The 18,163-nt window shown below is 43.6% G+C and overlaps 1 protein-coding gene and 1 long non-coding RNA gene across 6 annotated transcripts in view; one reads left to right on the top strand and one right to left on the bottom strand.

The window, feature by feature from the left end:
* Nucleotides 1-2,465: 2,465 nt before the first annotated feature.
* On the bottom strand, nucleotides 2,466-16,803 carry LOC140453121 (uncharacterized). 5 transcript variants are annotated; one of them, XR_011952307.1, is made up of 7 exons: nucleotides 16,424-16,538; nucleotides 15,004-15,251; nucleotides 12,823-13,000; nucleotides 12,486-12,664; nucleotides 12,199-12,375; nucleotides 4,755-4,888; nucleotides 2,466-2,761 (listed from the first exon to the last, which is right to left on the bottom strand). It is a non-coding gene; the product is annotated as an uncharacterized lncRNA (long non-coding RNA). The 5 variants fall into 5 exon arrangements; XR_011952305.1 differs by lacking the exon at nucleotides 16,424-16,538 and adding an exon at nucleotides 16,727-16,803 and having other exon boundaries at nucleotides 12,199-12,664; XR_011952304.1 differs by having other exon boundaries at nucleotides 12,199-12,664.
* The window catches only part of znrf1 (zinc and ring finger 1), a 268,770-nt gene continuing 266,846 nt past the window's right edge, over nucleotides 16,240-18,163 (top strand). Inside the window, exon 1 of the mRNA XM_072547527.1 lies at nucleotides 16,240-16,760. Coding sequence (XP_072403628.1) covers nucleotides 16,325-16,760 — 436 coding nt within the window. The 5' untranslated portion in view covers nucleotides 16,240-16,324. The remainder of the gene's footprint in view (nucleotides 16,761-18,163) is intronic.

Genomic DNA, 18,163 nt, shown 5'->3' with positions numbered 1-18,163 from the left:
CAGGAGAAAATGTTGGTCAGCAGGACATGTATTAAAGATGAAAAGCCAGTACAGGTTTTAAAGGAAAACGGTGTTCAACTACATTGATTCAAATTTTTAAAAATACAAAAAGACAGAGTGGATTAATGAATGGAATGTGGTTGAAGTGGCTTACATGAAAATCCAAAAGATATTTAACAAGCTGGTTTTTAAGGAGCTTGTCGACAATGTTGAAACCGGTGGAATAAAAGAATACATGGATAAGGAGCAGCTGTTGGCCATTTAGCTCCTTGAGTCATCCCATTCAATAAGATCATGGCTGCAGCAATGGAAACAAAGTTTCCTGAGTGTTGTGGAAGGGAGAGTCATTGTGATTGCTTTTTTTGTCCTGAAAGAAGCTCCACTGTGGAAGTGATAGAGTAGCTTTAAATTCACTGTCCGTGTAATCTGGAATCATAGTGTTCTGCGGTTCCAAACTATCATGATTAATGGCGAAATTTTAATTCAGTTTTTAAAAATCTGGAATTAAAAGTTAGTCTATGTAACCACTGTTGATTGTCTTAAAAACCTACCTGGAAAGAAATTACCACCCTTGCCCAGTCAGCCCTTTAAGTGACTGCAAACCCACAGCAATGTACTAGACTCCTAAGTGCCATTCAGTTGAAGGGCAATTAAGGATGAGCAGTCAGCAAATAAATAACAAATGCTTTTTAAAACTAATTTAAATTTCACCATCTACCATGATGGGTTTGGAACCCATGTCCCTGGGACACCATCTTTATGAAGTGGTTGGACTAATAACGGAAATATTCTAAAGATGCTTTTCTTGACATTGGTTTCCAAGTTCGTGGGCTCCTCACTTCATCAAGGCTATGTTTCTGCACTGGACTTTAGCAGAAGTCTCAGGTGCTGCTCTGCTGCTTAAACAGTTTGTAGCCCTCCTCACCCCCACTGTTGAGCCTGAGGCTGCCCTGCTAGAATTGCAGCTTCTGCTACAGTTTGGTTTCTGGCTGAAGTTCCATTTTACAGGGCAGAAGTAATCTCTCTGCTCTTTCTGAACCTGACAGTAACCTCCAGCATTACTTTCCACAGCTAACTCTACACATCCCATGGATCTCATTCCTCAAGAAATATTTCCATCATGGCATAGTCGATCCTTTGAAAATCTCCTAGACTTCAATTGCTCACTGCACCTGTGGAGAGCTATAAGACTGGGGGAGCTGTCTGGACCACAGGGTTTTAAATAGCATCTACCTTTCCAATGGCCTTTTTTTGGAATAGGAATGATTTGTTAGGGTTCTTGTGGTGCAGTGGTAGTGTCCCTACCTCTGAGGCCTGGGTTCAAGTCCCATCCGCACCGGAGGCATATAATAACATCCCTGAAGAGGTTGATTAGGAAGCTGTCTCAAGGGTTGGTTGTATAGGCCTTGGCTTGCACTACTTTTTTTGTTTAAAAAACAAACAAACAATGAGTTAAAGGAGGTCGTGCTGTTAACTTTCCAACAGTGTTCCAGGCTGCCTTAGAGTGCGCGACCTGCAAAATGTCATTTTGCGACACCATGTGTTGGGAAATCCTGCCTTAAACCAGCTCCCCTTGTCTTTTCCACCTACACCTCTCACAAGAAGTGGCAGGGTCATTTGTCACCATTACCACCTCTCTTTTACAAAACCCCTTGATATGGCCCCCTTAAAACTAGTGCTCCATCTCCCTCTTCTCTCCGGTTCCCTTGAAAGAATTGCCTTTGAAATCCAGCCACCCCGCCACCCCCGTTTGAATTTCTGAGAATCAGGTTTCAGTCTGATTGCAATTTAGAAAACTACCCTTCTCAAAGTGACAAATGACACATCTCCTATGTGACAGTACCCTTCCCGACCTGATGAAGTGATTAACCACCCCACCTCCTCCAATATATCATTTTCCTCTGATATAAAGATCCTTGAAAACCTATCTGTTTGACCATATCTACACTAACATCTCCTTCGGTAGGCTCAGAACATTTATTGATTTCACTCCAGCAAAGTACTTTGGGGCATCTGACAGCATTATGGGTGCTACGTAAATGCAGGTTTTTGTCCATTACTTTGTGGTGCTGTATTGTCTGTTGCACATAAATATGATTATCTTCTCCACTGTTGTAAGCATGCACCTGTTATGGCTAGTTTTGAATAAAAGGTATGATATTCACAGCAAAACGGCCTTTTGAGTTGGCATTTGGATACAAATAGTTTAAAATGAATCTCAACGAGGCTATAATTGTTGTGGCCCCCTTTTTTCATTCCCCAACAGCAACGTCAAATGTATATATGGACAATAATTTGGAACTGTCAAGTCATAGAGATGTACAACACAGAAACTGACCTTTCGGTCCATCTTGTCCATGTCCTTACCCGGTTTTAGGACTGGAAGAATGAATCAAGTTTTGGATCATTTGGTGAGAAGCAGAGTTTGAATACATTTGGTCAGAAAAACAGCTGGAAGAGATGGGTTAATGTTTGAGCTTTAATGTTTTCATTCAAGCTTACAAACCCCAAACGTTAACATTTTCTGAATGCTGTTTCACCTGGGTCTTCAGATGGCCACCAGATGGCGCAGCTTGAACAATCACAGCTGGAGTGTGGGACAAAATAGATCTTGTTATCAGCAAGCAGTGAGGATCATTGGGTAGCAGCATACATTCTGGCTTTTAAATGACAGCAGTGGGAAGTTAAGATTGAGGCTTCAGGGGAACATGCCCATCTCTCTGGGAAACTTTGCCTATTCAATCCTATCAGCATAGTGTATCTGAAACACAAGAAAACACAGGATCCACTACATAAGGTGCACAATTTCATTAAATCATTCCTGGATAGAGATGGCTGACACACAGCAACATGTCTACTTTCAAGAACTGAAAACATAAGGGACTAAACAGCTGCTTGTCTGTTTTATTTAATACTTAATGTTTATTATAGATGTTTGCATTGTTTTGGTGATGTATATCTCTGTGAAACAAAGTTTGTTCTGCAGCAAGGCTGTCAGTCCTTTTATACTCATCAGAATCTTTGATTCACTTACTGATGCCAATCTCCTATCTCACAAATCAAATAGACAAGGATGGACAGAATCTCCATCTCCACCCCCTCCACCCCCTCCCCCCCCCCCCCACCCTTCCTGGTGCAGCAATGACAAGAAAAGTGGGGAAAAATGCAAAGAAAATGAATAGAAGATTAAAACCTTCAAACAGATCTTTGTGATTCTCTCCTTAAGCCTTAAATTGTGACTTTGGAGTTATGCCATTGAGCAGCAACTCTCTTATTTCCATGCATTTGCATCTAATTGAAGTCCCGACACACTATACAACACTTTCAATTCCTTTTTTTATCCCCTGAAAAATTACACAGTGCAGCTTGACAATAACTGGTACCTGGGAGCTGCCACTTGCCAAATGACTGCCCCGGCCCATCATGCAACTGCTTCTCCAGCACCACATCCCAGAAAGCTCCCTGGCCTCCTCCTCCCCCATCCCCCGTCCAGCCCATCATCCAAACAAGTCAGCATCAGCAAACCGACCTGCCCTCAGAGCAGCCTACGCAGTATTCCGGCCCTTCAACACTTTACTTTGCAACTCAGTGACTTTACATGCTTCTGCCCGGTCACTTTACACCCAGGGGTGCGACTGCACCTTGTACGACTGCACAAACTAAGATCTTATGGCTCTTAGTTTGCTTATTTAGCGCTCACCCACTTTGCGCCTCCTTCGAGCCTGCCAGTCCCTGTCTGCTCCCCAGTTTTCTGAGCATTCAGAGTGTCCAGTGCTCAGTTGCAGGTTGCCTGCCTCGCTGTTTAGTGCGGAGGAAGAGGCAGGCAGCTTGTTACTCTGGGGAACTTTGAACAGTCAGGAGAGATTGAACATGTTACTATGGGGCTCTGTGCGATTTGATTTGATTCGATTTGATTCATCAAGGTCACATGTACTTAGGTACAGGGAAAAGCTTTGTTTTGCGAGCAGTGCAGGCAGATCATAGCAACAAGAACACACAGATCATAGGGTGCTTAGACAGAATGGGGCATTCAAAGATTACACTACTCAGGGGGTGCACAAAGCAAGATCACTGTTTGCAAGGTTAAGTTAGAGAGGTCCATTCAGCAGTCTAATAACAGCAGGGAAGAAGCTATTCCTGAACCTGTAGGTGCGTATGTTCCAGCTTTAGTATCTTCTGCCTGATGGAAGAGTTCGGAAGAGTATTACCAGGATGGGAGGGGTCTTTGATGATGTTGGCAGCCTTTCTTGGCAATGAGAAGTGTAGATGGAGTCCATGGATGAGAGGTTGGGCTTCCGTGATAGTATGCACAGCCCAGACTATCTTCCATAGTTTCTTATGGTCCTGGGCAGAGCAGTTGCCTTACCAGGCCATTATGCAGCAGGACAGTTTGCTTTCAACGGTGTACCTGTAAAAATTGGTAAGGGTCCTTATGGGAATGCCGAATTTCCTAAGCCGCCTGAAGAAGGGACATTCTTGTGCCCTCTTGACTGTCACAACTACATGGGAAGTCCAGGACAGATGGTCAATCATTGTCATTCCTAGGAACTTGACACTCTCAACCCTCTCCACCTCAGCTATGATCAACATGACACCTGCAAGTTAAGTGGCACATGTGCTACAAGCAAATAGTCACATGTGAAAGGCAAAGGCCACCAATATTCGGTGAAGTGAAAGGGCACTAGAGTCAATCAGGGGTTCTGCCAAAGTCAGTCGAGTGGTTGACATCATTCTCGTCACATTTATGATCCTACCAAAGCTGAGAGATCTGTGTCCTTGCCGTCTGAGGATTGGGACACATCTGTCCTGCGGACAACCACTTGCTGATTACAGGTACGCCAGTCATGTTGCTGTGGAGACATCAGTTGAGGGGTGGACTGATTTCTCTCTGCAATGAGATGAAGGGAGAGATTGAGTACAATGGAAATGAATGGAAGGGCAGGAGATGTCCCCAGTGAGTGAGTAGGAAGCACAGAGGGGCAAGTATCGGTTAATATTCGGGAGGATGAGGTGGGTGAGAGTTATTGAGTTGAGATCCTGCAGGCGATAGTGAGAGTTACAGTCCACATGCCTTGGTGAGATTTGTGTGCAAAGATAGAGTTCAAGTGATGGCCTTGTAAGTGAGAGATAGGTGAGAAAAGATAGTGGTGCTTACTCATGTGGAGTGCAGGAGGTCACGGACCTTCCTGTGGTGCTGGGCCTCACACGTTACCCGAGACACAGGACTAAGCTGTGGGCAGATTGCCACACTCACCACCAGAGCAAATCAGTCAGCCAGAGAAAGGATTGCTCTCTACTTCACCACCCTATCCACCAACACCTCCTGGTCTGTGTCAAGGATCAAGCCTCAAGCCTCTCTTTCCCATGGGCCATCTCCTGGCCAACAATGGTCGGGTGTGACAGTGTGAGGCCCATTTTTTGGTCCGTAGCATCTGACGTAGTGCGTGCCTTTAAATATGGTGCCAGGGGCATCACCACTGGAAGGTGCTGGGATGTACCGGGAGGTCCCAGTGGGAGTGATCGTTTCCACCTCTCTGAGTGCATGATTACCCAAAAAAGGCACCTAAAAGCCCAATCGTATAAATAATCAGGTTGTCAGCTCAAGATTGTGTGAGAAAAGTCACTTTCTCAGACAAGGTAGAATGGGTGCCATGAATTTCCCTTTAACTAAAAACAGGAGAGTTCTGCCCAATGTTTGTATATCACCTGCTCTTTCTCCCGTTACTCTGGATGGTGAAAAGAGAGACTTGGATATATATGACATTTTTCACCATTACTAGACGCTAAAACCAATTGTACATCTAGAATTATAATCACAGTTTGATGTGGGGAACAGGTCAGCAAACTCCACAAACAGCAATGCAATAATGATCAGATAATCTGTTTTTGGTGATGCTGATTGAAGGACAAATATTGATAAGACACAGACTAACTCAGCTATGCATCATTCACATGCGACCTTGTACGTTCACCTCAACAAGTAGATGGGGCCTTTGCTTAACACTTGAAGTCATAGAGATGTACAGCATGGAAACAGACCCTTCGGTCCAACCCGTCCATGCCGACCAGATGTCCCAACCCAATCCAGTCCCACATGCCAGCACCTGGTTCATATCGCTCCAATCCCTTCCTATTCATATACCCATCCAAATGCCTCTTAAATGTTGCAATTGTACCAGCCTCCACCACATCCTCTGGCAGCACATTCCATACACGTACCTTCGTCTGCGTGAAAACGTTGCCCCTTAGGTCTCTTTTATATCTTTCCCCTCTCACCCTAAACCTATGCCCTCCAGCTCTGGACTTCCCCACCCCAGGGAAAAGACTTTGTCTATTTACCCTATCCATGCCCCTCAAATATTGTAAACCTCGATAAGGTCACCCCTCAGCCTCTGACACTCCAGGGAAAACAGCCCCAGCCTGTTCAGCCTCTCCCTGTAGCTCAAATCCTCCAACCTTGGCAACATCCTTGTAGATCTTTTCTGAACCCTTTCAAGTTTCACAACATCTTTCTGATAGGAAGGAGACCAGAATTCACGCAATACTCCAACAGTGGCCTAACCAATGCCCTGTACAGCTGCAATATAACCTCCCAACTCCTGTACTCAATACTCTGACCAAAAAAGAAAGCACACCAAACGCCGCCTTCACTATTCTATCTACCTGCGATTCCACTTTCAGGGAGCTATGAACCTGCACTCCAAGGTCTCTTTGTTCAGCAACACTCCCTCGGACCTTACCATTAAGTGTATAAGTCCTGCTAAGATTTGCTTTCCCAAAATGCAGCACCACGCATTTATCTGAATTAAATTCCATCTGCCACTTCTCAGCCCATTGACCCATCTGGTCAAGATCCTGTTGTAATCTGAGGTAACCCTCTTCACTGTCTGCTACACTTCCGATTTTGGTGTCATCTGCAAACTTACTAACTGTACCTCTTATGCTCGCATCCAAATCATTTATGTAAATGGCAAAAAGTGGAGGACCAGCACTGATCCTTCTGGCATTCCACCGGTCACAGGCCTCCAGTCTGAAAAACAACCTTCCACCACCACCCTCTCTCTTCTACCTTTGAGCCAGTTCTGTATCCAAATGGCTAGGTCTCCCTGTATTCCATGAGATCTAACCTTGCTAATCAGTCTCCCATGGGGAACCTTGTCAAATGCCTTACTGAAGTCCATATAGATCTCATCTACTGCTCTGCCCTCATCAATCCTCTTTGTTACTTCCTCAAAAAACTCAAATCAAGTTTGTGAGACATGGTTTCCCAAGCACAAAGCCATGTTGACTATCCCTAATCAGTCCTTGCCTTTCCAAATACATGTACATCTTATCCCTCAGGATTGCCTCCAACAACTTGCCTACCAGCGAGGTCAGGCTTACTGGTCTACAGTTCCCTGGCTTGTCCATACCACCTTTCTTAAACAGTGGCACCACGTTAGCCAACCTCCAGTCTTCCGGCACCTCACTTGTGACTAGCGATGATACAAATATCTCAGCAAGAGGCCCAGCAATCACGTCCCTAGATTCCCACAGAGTTCTAGGGTACACCTGATCAGGTCCTGGGGATTTATCCACCTTTAACCATTTCAAGACATCCAGCACTTCCTCCTCTGTAATATGGACATTTTGCAAGTTGTCACCAACTATTTCTCCAAAGTCTATATCTTCCATATCCTTTTCCACAGTAAATACTGATGCAAAATACTCGTTTAGTATCTCCCCCATTTTCTGTGGCTCCACTCATCCTTTTGTCTTCCACTAGACATTACTGTCTCAGAACTATACTGGGACTTGTGGTCATGTCCTAGGATGGAACTTAAATCCAGAACCTGTGATTCAGAGCATGCTACTGACTGCATCATGGCTGACAATCAGATGAAAGCTTCAAATTAATACATGTCTCCTCAGTTAGCCTCACAATTCACCTACTTTGCAACTGTGAACGGAGACAGCAAACAATTCTCAATCATTGAATTTCTGCTCCAAGTGATGTGCACCAAACTGTGTTATTAATCTGAAGAAACATGTAATATCTTCAGTTGACACCTTTGTTCCCTGTTGTAACTTATCATTCTTTTTGCATGTAAATGCACTGGATTGAGAGAAAAATTAGCCATAGCAACTGCGGGTGGAAAAAAACTCATGTCTCAATCTTGAAACCAAAGTGATTGCATGAAATTAATATGATGCAATTGTGAATAGATGAAAAGTTAAAGAGCAGATGTTACTTAATTGAATAATGGAGCAGACTTGAACTGCTAAAAAGCAGCTGCAAGTTGGTAATCTTCAAACTCCTTTGAGAGATCACTCTGAACAATATCTCATTGTGCAGTGGTTCCATGATTGACAGTAGATTAAACAAGACTCATTCTAGGCTGTCTCGTCATGTCTCTATGCCATCATGGATTTATGATTCAACAGAGCACAATGCATTAGGAAGACAGCAAGGTCATCAAAAACTAAATGTCATAAAGTTACAGACACCAATCTTCTGGGTCATTTAAATGCTGTGCTGGTCCTCTAGCCTGGGCACCAGTTTCTGTGGCTTCAGTCTCCTCAGATTACTTTTTAATTCCACTCAGTTCACTGAAATTATTTCAATGCCCACGGCCAATTCCCTCAATCTCTCTTGTTCTTTTGACACTGCATTTTAATACAGTAGAATTGTGGTAGATTATTCCCTCATCTACACAAGAGGAAAATAGGGGGTTTAAAGGACTGTCCTAGCACCACTTTGCTATAACTGCGGTAACTATGCACTTATAATCTGTGACTTTATCAAAGGTCTTTTCCCTAGGGTTATGGAGTTCAAAACTAGAGGGCAAAACTTTAAGTTGAGAGGAGAAAGTGTAAAGAGAGACAGCTTTTTTTCATACAGAGGGTGGGTTGAGTGTGGAATGATTGGCCAGAGGAAGTGGTAGATGTTGATACAGTTACAACATTTAAATATACTTGGACAGGTGCATGAATAGGAATGATTTGGAGGGATATGTGCCAAATGCAGGCAGATGGGACTAGTTTAGTCTGGGAAAGTTGGTTGGCTTGGAGGAGTTAGATCGAAGGGTCTGTTTCTATGCTGTGTGACGATGACTCCAGGAGAACACAATTATGTTACATCTGCTTGAACAGACCCTTGAGTTCATTATGTTACTTCCCCGTTTATGTGTATGAGTGGCACCATAAAAAGGCAACTAGAGACCAACAATAGAGCCAACGAAAACCATGGACCTCTGACACTGCTGGGTCTCCAGACTTTTCCATTTGAATTCCCCCATCAATAATGGAATTCCTTTGATGTAAAACGGTCTTTAATGTTGTTGCTTATCCTTACTTAAGAGATTATGAAATGGCAATGGTGTTCAAAAATGTTAGCTTTTGATCTGAGCCCAAGGTCTTGAGTTCAAGTCCTACTCTTGGGCACATGATCAAGACTACCACTTTGTCTGGCATACCCTCAGTACTGTACCAACCAGAGATACTAAATAAAGCCTCTTTCAATGTGAAATGGCACCATGCAAAGAATGACAAGGCCAACATTTTTTTCCTCAACCTTCATTGCCACCAATTTAATCCATTGCTGTTTTGAGCTTGCTGTGCACACATTGACTTCCTGACTACCCTCAATTACAACAGTTATTGCACTTAAAAAGTACTTCATCAGTTGCAGTGAGTTTGCAATGTCTTGAGGTTGTGAAAGACACAGTTTAAATACAATTTTATTCTTTCTTTTCAATAGTATTTTCTGGAGTCTTTGACTGGCCATAATCTTGAACAGGTAACAAGTGACTAGTTATTACAAATGCAGGCAGGTGTTTGTTAAGCTTAGCATAAGTATGGATTGTAATACCAGACTGAATAATTCAAGCAGAGATGAGGTCAACTTTAAGAACAGTTGAGGTTGGGGGTTAAAGTAGATGGATTAAAGGGATATTTGGATACTGTTCTTTCTTATTTTAGTTTTATGAATGTGAAGTATCCGAAGCCTTATTTGTTGAAAATGCAATGTTTTTCCATGGAACATAGTCTCTCCTATGTCAGCAATTCATATATAATCACCTCAAGGTCATATTGTCATGATAATCACTGAAGTATCTGACAAGCAAAGGAAAATATATATTCTTATCAGTATGAATGCTGTCATTCACTGGCAGGCAAGAAAGCTACCTTAATTTTTCAGGTCAGCTAAATTTGAATATTGTTCAAAACAAACTTAGACACAATTCATCCATCTCCAGGTGCCATTCTTGACTTTCAGAGTCATCAAACCATGGTTTGTATTACAGGGAGGTTGAGGAGGCAGGCCCTAAATCTACCTTTACCGAAACAGGAGTCATACTGTTGGTTTGATTTAACAATGTTGGCGTTATACTGATCCACACATCAGCCATCGAGCTCACAATCACCTGAACAACTTGTAACGTTTGTAACAAATGTGGAAAATAATGTTACAATCAGGATCATTTGAACTTCACCTTGTGTAAACCTACTGTTTTCCTTTCAGGTGGTAAAAAAAATCTGAAAATCAGCTTCCTTTCTGAGAACTAGTTTATCACACACTATCTATATAATATTAATTGACCTGCAATCAAAAAAAAGCCAGCATTCTTAGCTGCAAGCTGATCCCTGGGTGGGCTTATAAAGTTTACAGTCTAATAAAACTTCAAACATTTTCCATGATATAGTTTTCCCACCCTTATAAAACAGTGCAATTTAGTGAAAGCAACATCAAAGAAAATTCACTAATCTATAGCTATTGAAGATCTCATGACTGCACACAGTGTTTGTCTACACATACCTTATTTCCTGTGTTACATCTAGTGTCAACTTTTTTTCTATTTCTCCATTTTTGAAATGAGAAAATAAAGCTCCTTGCCAACTGGCTCCTGTCACTAGGTAATTATAGACTCTAGATTTTATTCCTAGTGCACCCAAACCTGTCTTACCAGTCTTTCTGGATTCACTCTGTTCCTAGTGCTCTTACATTCTTCCATCTCATTCCTTTTCGATCAAAGGTTGTCCCCAGTGCTGAGAAGAGGTCCTACTGTTGGACATTGCCCCTGCTGTTATCAAACCTATCATTTTCAATATGCAACATCATAGAAAATCAGTCAGCGTATTATAAGCAATAACTGACTCGCATTCGACCGTTGCATAATAACCTTTGGTTTTAAAGGCTGAGGTTTTGGGGCACATTGTCAGACCAATTTGGCAGTCATTTTACTCACCCAAGCAGATGAAACATGCCACTTCCCTGTCCCATTTCATCAACTCCAGTGATTTGACCTAGGTATCAAATGCAGGTTCAAATCCCAGGTTCTTTCAGTCTTTATTAGGAAACACAGGGTGATTGCTAAACTGACTGTAAAGTCTCTGATTAACAGTAACAGCTTATAGCAACTCAGGAGAGAAAAACCATTGGTTTTCTTCACGTTTCAGGTATTTTTACTGTCGTGAGAAAGACATGCAACCCACCCTTTCATAAGTCCAAAGGAGTCTCATTGCATTGTCAACACCCACAAGCTGTTCAACCACCCAGGATCCATTCAGAAAGTTGTCAGGCTGATGACCTTGGGCATCCATGACTGGTCACAATTGCACAAATTAATCTGTTACATGCTGTTGCCCAAATTTTACTTTGTATACACCCCCATCGACAGAGGAAGTGGTGGAGGCTAGTACAATTGCAACATTTAAAAGGCATCTGGATGGGTATAGGAATAAGAAGGGTTTGGAGGGATGTGGGCCAGGTGCTGGCAGGTGGAGCTAGACTGGGTTGGAATATTTGGTCAGCATGGACAAGTTGGACCACAGGGTCTGTTTCCATGCTGTACATCTCTATGACTCTATGGCTCCATGATAAACAACTTTCCGCACTCCTTGTGCAAAGCAGTTATGTAACGCAAGGAGTTGCAGGAACTTGTTACTAAACAGTGTAGCAATTCCTCTCACAATCCTTTATTTTAAAACAGTCCTTTTTTTAAAAATCAAACTGTCAAAGACGGAGAAAATGAAATAATACATTATTCTTTTTGCAACTGGTTAATCCTTTGTGATTTGATACTATAAATGAGTCAATGGTATGCCTCCACCCTCAACCAGAACATTATACATAGCTACAGCTTCACAGTTGGCACCAGTAATATAGTAATGCTGCTGATGCCACTAATCCTGTGTGAGGTATTGCTGGCCACCAACCTTTATGATGCTCTTGTGCCTTTTGAGATTGCAGGTAGGCTGGCTACATTTTTTCCTCGACATTTCCAAACTCCACCATAACCAAACAGTTGTGTCAAAATCCATATAAGCCTCCTTCTTTGTCTTATTTTTGTTTGGTTCTGAAGTTGAGAAACTATGGCAGTTTTTTTTCCATTTCTTGACAATTCAAAAACAAGGTAGTTAGTAAGGTGGAATGATTACTTATTGATATCAGGAGTCTTTCATTACCAATGAATGGAAAATTAAATAAAAATGTAAAATAATACTTAATTGCACTGTAGTTATGCATTGTTTAACAACTTGTCAACTTCAAAGGTCGTCTCTCTCAGGATTGAGGATGGTTTGCCTCTCGTTCCGTGGGTTATGAGATGGCTGATAAATCCATTGGTAATCCGCAGATTCTGTGAAATGTACGATGGGTGACGTTTGAAGAGTTGGACCACACCTTGAAGTTGTGCGGAAACACAGGAACAGGTTCAGACTGAGGCAGGCTGAGGTGGCAGATGCATCAATGAACATACTGAAATGAAGGCCAACAAGTGCAACTATAATACTTTTAACCTGTGGCTAGACATGCTTGATGATCTGATTTCAGTTTCCTACCTCCAGACTCTGCCCACCGCAATATTCCACATCAAAAACTTTCCTTTAATCCTTCCATTTTCCCCCAGACCATCCTTGCCCGTATCGAGTTCCCAAAAGTTTCTGCATGTCTGAGACCCTGGAGTTAAACCTACCAAAAACAGGAATTGCTGGAGAAACTCAACAGGTCTGGCAGCATCTGTGGAGAGAGAAATAGAGTTAACATTTCCAGTCCAATGACGCTTCTGCAGTTAAATCTGATGATTGTACATTTCTGTGACATTTTAACAATACATCAGTGGTCTGACGGATGCATGACAAAAATGGTCAATTGTCACTTCCTATGGTCAATTGTCAATTCGCTCTCTACTGCCTATTTATTTGTTCTGTTCTATAGCGCAAAAATCAATATCATGCTGAATCCCTGTTTAATATTTGCATTCACCTTTTTCGAAGTATACATACCTGCCACAACAACATTTCACCGTGTCGGGGTTCATCATGTCAAAACTTAACTCTAGATTGTTGCCTATGATGGGGATAAAGTGGAGAAGGCAGCACTAACTGCGACCAAACCCGAACCCTGATCGTGCCCATGAAATGAAAAGTTGGTTTTGAAATCTCCGTCCATCAAATCCCATTCCACCCCACTCCGCTGGAATGTCAAAGTTGAAACCCGTTATAATTATTTTTCTCAACAAAGGTTAGGTTTCCTGCAGCCGAACTCAAAACTAATTTCTCGGATCTAGCTTAGTAAGAGTGGGTCCAGTATTGAATGCATCAGCCAGTATCTGGAGCAGCAGGGTGACTCTGAACAGTCCTGCGGGGTCTGGGTCGGGGTCAAATCAACAAACTAGGTCAGCATAGATGAGTTGGTTCAAAGGGTTTTGTTTCCGTGCTGTATGAGCCAATGACTTCTCTCCACGGATACGTACTGACTCGCTGTACATTTTGTCTCTCATTTCAGAATATATATTTTCTCGTATTGTTTTTTTTTAAAAAGATGGAACCAGAAATGGTTGGCTTTGCACTGGATAAAATGAGTTTCCAATTAGCGCTTTGCGAAAACGTGTCACAATAAGTAGCTATGAATGGCTCCATTTGGCCATATGGTAAATTAGAAAAGTTCATAACTGAGGATTTTCCGTAACCAGTTTATTGCAAATGGCCTCCTCCCTTTCGGAGCCATACTTTAAATGGCATGGCAGATATTGCAGCCAACCAGATAGGGGGAAAAAAACAATGTAGGAGCAAATTACTGCAGATACGGGAATCTGTACTGAAAACAAAAATACTGGCGATCACAGCGGGTCAGGCAGCATCCATGGAGAGAGAGCAGGCTAACATTTCCCGTCCCGAAACGTTAGCTCGTTTTCCCTCCATGGATGCTGCCTGACCCGCTGTGATCGCCAACATTTTTTGCTTTCAGAAGAGAAAAACACGGCTGGCAAAAGAAGGTTAAAGGTCCTTTTTGATATGTACATCGTGATAAATATTGCATTTTGAGAATAATCAGCCACATTCGCTTTGTACAATTTAATACAATGATGTAAATTAATCCATAGTCTAGGAATCTGCCTGGGATTTATCGTCTCAGGTGAAGAAGGAATACAATTCCTACCAGTCCCTGTGTGGGGCGTACATCATACCAAGCCCATGCAGTTACGTAGAACAGTTACTACGCATTGGCCACAGTTCACCCCAGATTGGACTCGTGGGAACGAAGGCACTAAGAACGTTCGGCAACTCCTACCCTCCGAGATTGTGAAGAATGTTTTGTTATAATGATGTATGAAGTCATGGACTGTATTGTGGACAGGAAGAGCAAATGGCAAGGAATTCTCTGTTAGTGAAAACCAGATTAAAGTGTTTTTGTTCCAAAGAAGGGACACTGGGCTCGAAAGGTCAACTCTGCTGAGTTTCTCCAGCAATTTCTGTTCTTGTTTATCAATTCTTGGGTTCTGCATGGGACACGTCATGCTGACTTCGGGCTGCAACACACCCATGGTTTCATTGCTTTCCTTGAATAAGACGGTGAATATCCTGTGAACAACGTGGTTGTAAAGTACGGTAGCCCTCATTTGCACCCGTCTCCACCCCGGTCTCCTGGCACTCCGGACATCTCTTATGACAGGCGCTAATCGGTCGACCCAATCTTTCTAAAGGTGAATGCAATAGCATTTGTAAACTGAACCGTCTCACCTGTCCACTCTTTCAGGAATACGTCCTGAGTCAGTAACGCCCAGTCACACACACACACACGAGTATTTCAGTGAGCTCCCCAACCTCCGGCGGAAGAAACTCACATGGTCCCAGTTGGAAAGCAATCTGTATTGTACCTCTTCATATGTTGGATTGCCTGGAGCACAGATAAGAATGAACCATCTGTCAGCGCTGCTTATTATATCCAAGCCACCTCTGGGCATCCTGGTGGATGAGCTGTATTAGACCTATGCATAAGACAGAGTGCTTGGCTTAATGGACTGTCGCGAAAAAAGTGTTTTTTTTAAAAAAGGAAAAAGCCTTTCCTAAGATAAACCTCATTTCCTTACTTTTCAAACTCTGGTCAGAATAGCATTGTACTTTTGTGTGTGTGCGTGTATGTAGGTGTGGGGGTCAGAAACAATCAATACGAAATGCTGCGGGAAATGTGATAGGGAACTTAAAGTCTGTCGCTGTCTAACCTTGACATTTCGAGTGGGGCGAGAAATGTCATCACGAGCGAGTTGACAAACAAGACATCCGAACAACATCGAGACAGACACAGAGTGAGAGAGAGAGAGAAATACCCCCATACATAGTCTGGTGCAAAACGAGTCTTGGGAAATACCTGCTAATGAATGCAGTGGGGAGGGGGAAGGAGAGAGGGGAAAAAAAAGAGAAGCTGGTCAAACGCAAAAGGAGAGAAATCGGGGGGGGGGGGTGGTAACTGTTGCTTCCTGTATGACACATCCTGCTTTTATTAAAATAGAGAGAGACAGAGCTAACACAGTGTCAGCCAGACAGACAGTGTGAGTGAGTGAGTGGAGGACTTGGGGGGCTCTGAGAGCAGGACTAACTGCTCATGCGCGGTGCTCTCACCTGGGCTAACGGGAGCGGGAGTGAGGGGCCGACCTGGGGGGAGGGGGAGGTGTGGGGTGAGGGGGGGGGTGACAGAAAAGAAGATGGCCGATAGGACAGGAGTTGGAGACCGCCTGGGTTAGAGAGCGGATTTTAACCCCCCCCCCCAGTCCAGTCCAGTCCAGTCCGGTCCGTCAGGGAGGGAGGGTGAATGGCCGCGGCCGGAGCGCTCCAGTGAAACCGGGCGGCGGTTTAACCCCCCTCCAGGTGCGCGCGTGTGTGGGGGGGTTTCCGACGGCGGACTGACTCACCCCCCCCTCCCCTTTCCCTCAGACACCGCCCCCCCCTCCCCTCAGACACCGCCCCCCCCCTCCCCTCAGACACCGCCCCCCCCCTCCCCTCAGACACCGCCCCCCCTCCCCTCACCCTCCAGGGGAGGGTTGTTGATGCTGTCCGGCCGCCCATGGGAGGGAAGCAGAGCACGGCGGCCCGCTCCCGGACCGCTTTCCCCGGCGTCTCGAGCGACGATAGCGCCGTACACGCCGCTCACTACGGCCATTACCGGGCTCCCGCCGCCGGAGGAGGTGGTGGTGGAGGAGGAGGAGGCCCCGCCATGGGGCTCAGGACTCGCTCGGTCAGCAGCGTGGCCGCGATGGAACCGGCTCACGCCTTCGGGCTGTACGGTGGAGGAGGGAGCCGGGCCGGAGGAGGAGGCAGGGCGGCTGATGGTGTCGAGCACAGTAACGGCGGCGGTGGCGGTGGAGGAGGAGGAGGAGGGCCCGACTCGGCCGGTAACGGTTACCAGGAGACGGGAGGTGGTGGTGGAGGAGGAGGAGGCCCGGGCGCCCGGGAGCTGCAGCTGTACCTGGCGGCGCCACGCTGGTTCAACACACACAGCGGTGAGTGAGGCTACACATTAACCAGACCCAATAGATAACTAACCATTAACCGACCTCATCCTGTAACCACCACCAGTCCCATTAATGACCAGTCCCATTAATAACCTACCCCCAATTAACCACCCTTGCTACCCCCCCATGGCTAATTAATATCTGGTCATTCTTTGCCTGTTCTTCCCCACCATCCGTTAATATCATGTCAAATTTCCTTCGCTTATCATTTTTATCAATGTGTGGGAGGCAAAAAGCTATCACAATCGCTTGCACCACTTGGTTGTCAGAAGTCATTGGTTGTCCATTGGTTTATCAACGGTTTTTGTTTTGTTTGCCGGTTAACTCATCCGTAATTTGTGACAGCAGCTGTCAATATATTAATACTTGTTATGATGGTTTATTATTTGTCACAAATTTAAAATATTGCAGTACTTAGCTATTAGCATTTTTTAGTAATTCTTTTGTTTTATTGCTGTTAGTTGCAGTATTAGTACATAATAGTGACAACCCTCAACTGCATTATACATATTATAATTGATGCTATAGAATCATGTATTTCAGGATAGAAGAAAGCTAACATGGCTGTCCCAGTGCTCCCTCCTTATTGGGTAATATACAGTGCATCATTAATAACTAGTGTTCTGGTTTTACCAGAATAGGGCTATCAAAGCTACCCTTGATTATTGTTAATATTAACAGTATTGTCACTTGTCTGCCAGTACTTTTAAAAAAAAGTTCATTCAGTTTTAAATAGTTAATTCTCTTAAATTTTGAGTCCTGTAAGATTTTTGATTTCCTCTGCTTTTTAAGCTCCCCCACTAGCAAAGCAAAGTTCAATGAAATTTTTATTGTTCATTAATGCCACGTATTTATAACTAAATCAAAATTATTCTTTACACAAAGTTTAATTACAACAATGGGTATTCACTCAATTTTTTAAAGTTGGAGCTATAGGAGAAAGATTAGCACTGCTAACCTTTCTAATACTGGGTTTCTGCCATTCAGAAAACCAGAACCTATAAATGCTCACAATCCTCAATGAATAAACAGCATTGTTAGTATCTTGAAGCCAACAGGCAAGATTTCTGATGGGGTAAATACTCAAAGTTGCAAATAATCCAAAAACAAATTGGATTAATGCAAATTTCTCCCATCTGTACAAAAGGGAAAACATTTTCCTTCCTTTGGCCTTTTGTGTTCTGACAAGTAGACTTTAGAATAAATCTTTTATCAGTAAAATGATAATTCTGTTTGAGGTAAGGGACAATATATTGTTATGTAAACGTTGCTTGTTACTCAGCATTATTGGAAGCAGCAGTGTATTTGTGCAGCACTCTTCATGGGTTGGAGAGGTGAGGGCCCTTTTTACATGGATGAAAAAAAATCAGATGGTTAACACGAATGGGTTG

Source organism: Chiloscyllium punctatum, chromosome 26 (genome assembly GCF_047496795.1).
Source record: "Chiloscyllium punctatum isolate Juve2018m chromosome 26, sChiPun1.3, whole genome shotgun sequence".
NCBI lineage: Eukaryota > Metazoa > Chordata > Chondrichthyes > Orectolobiformes > Hemiscylliidae > Chiloscyllium > Chiloscyllium punctatum.
The sequence above is the reverse complement of the archived record's forward strand: the minus strand, read 5'-3'. Positions and strand labels throughout refer to the sequence as shown.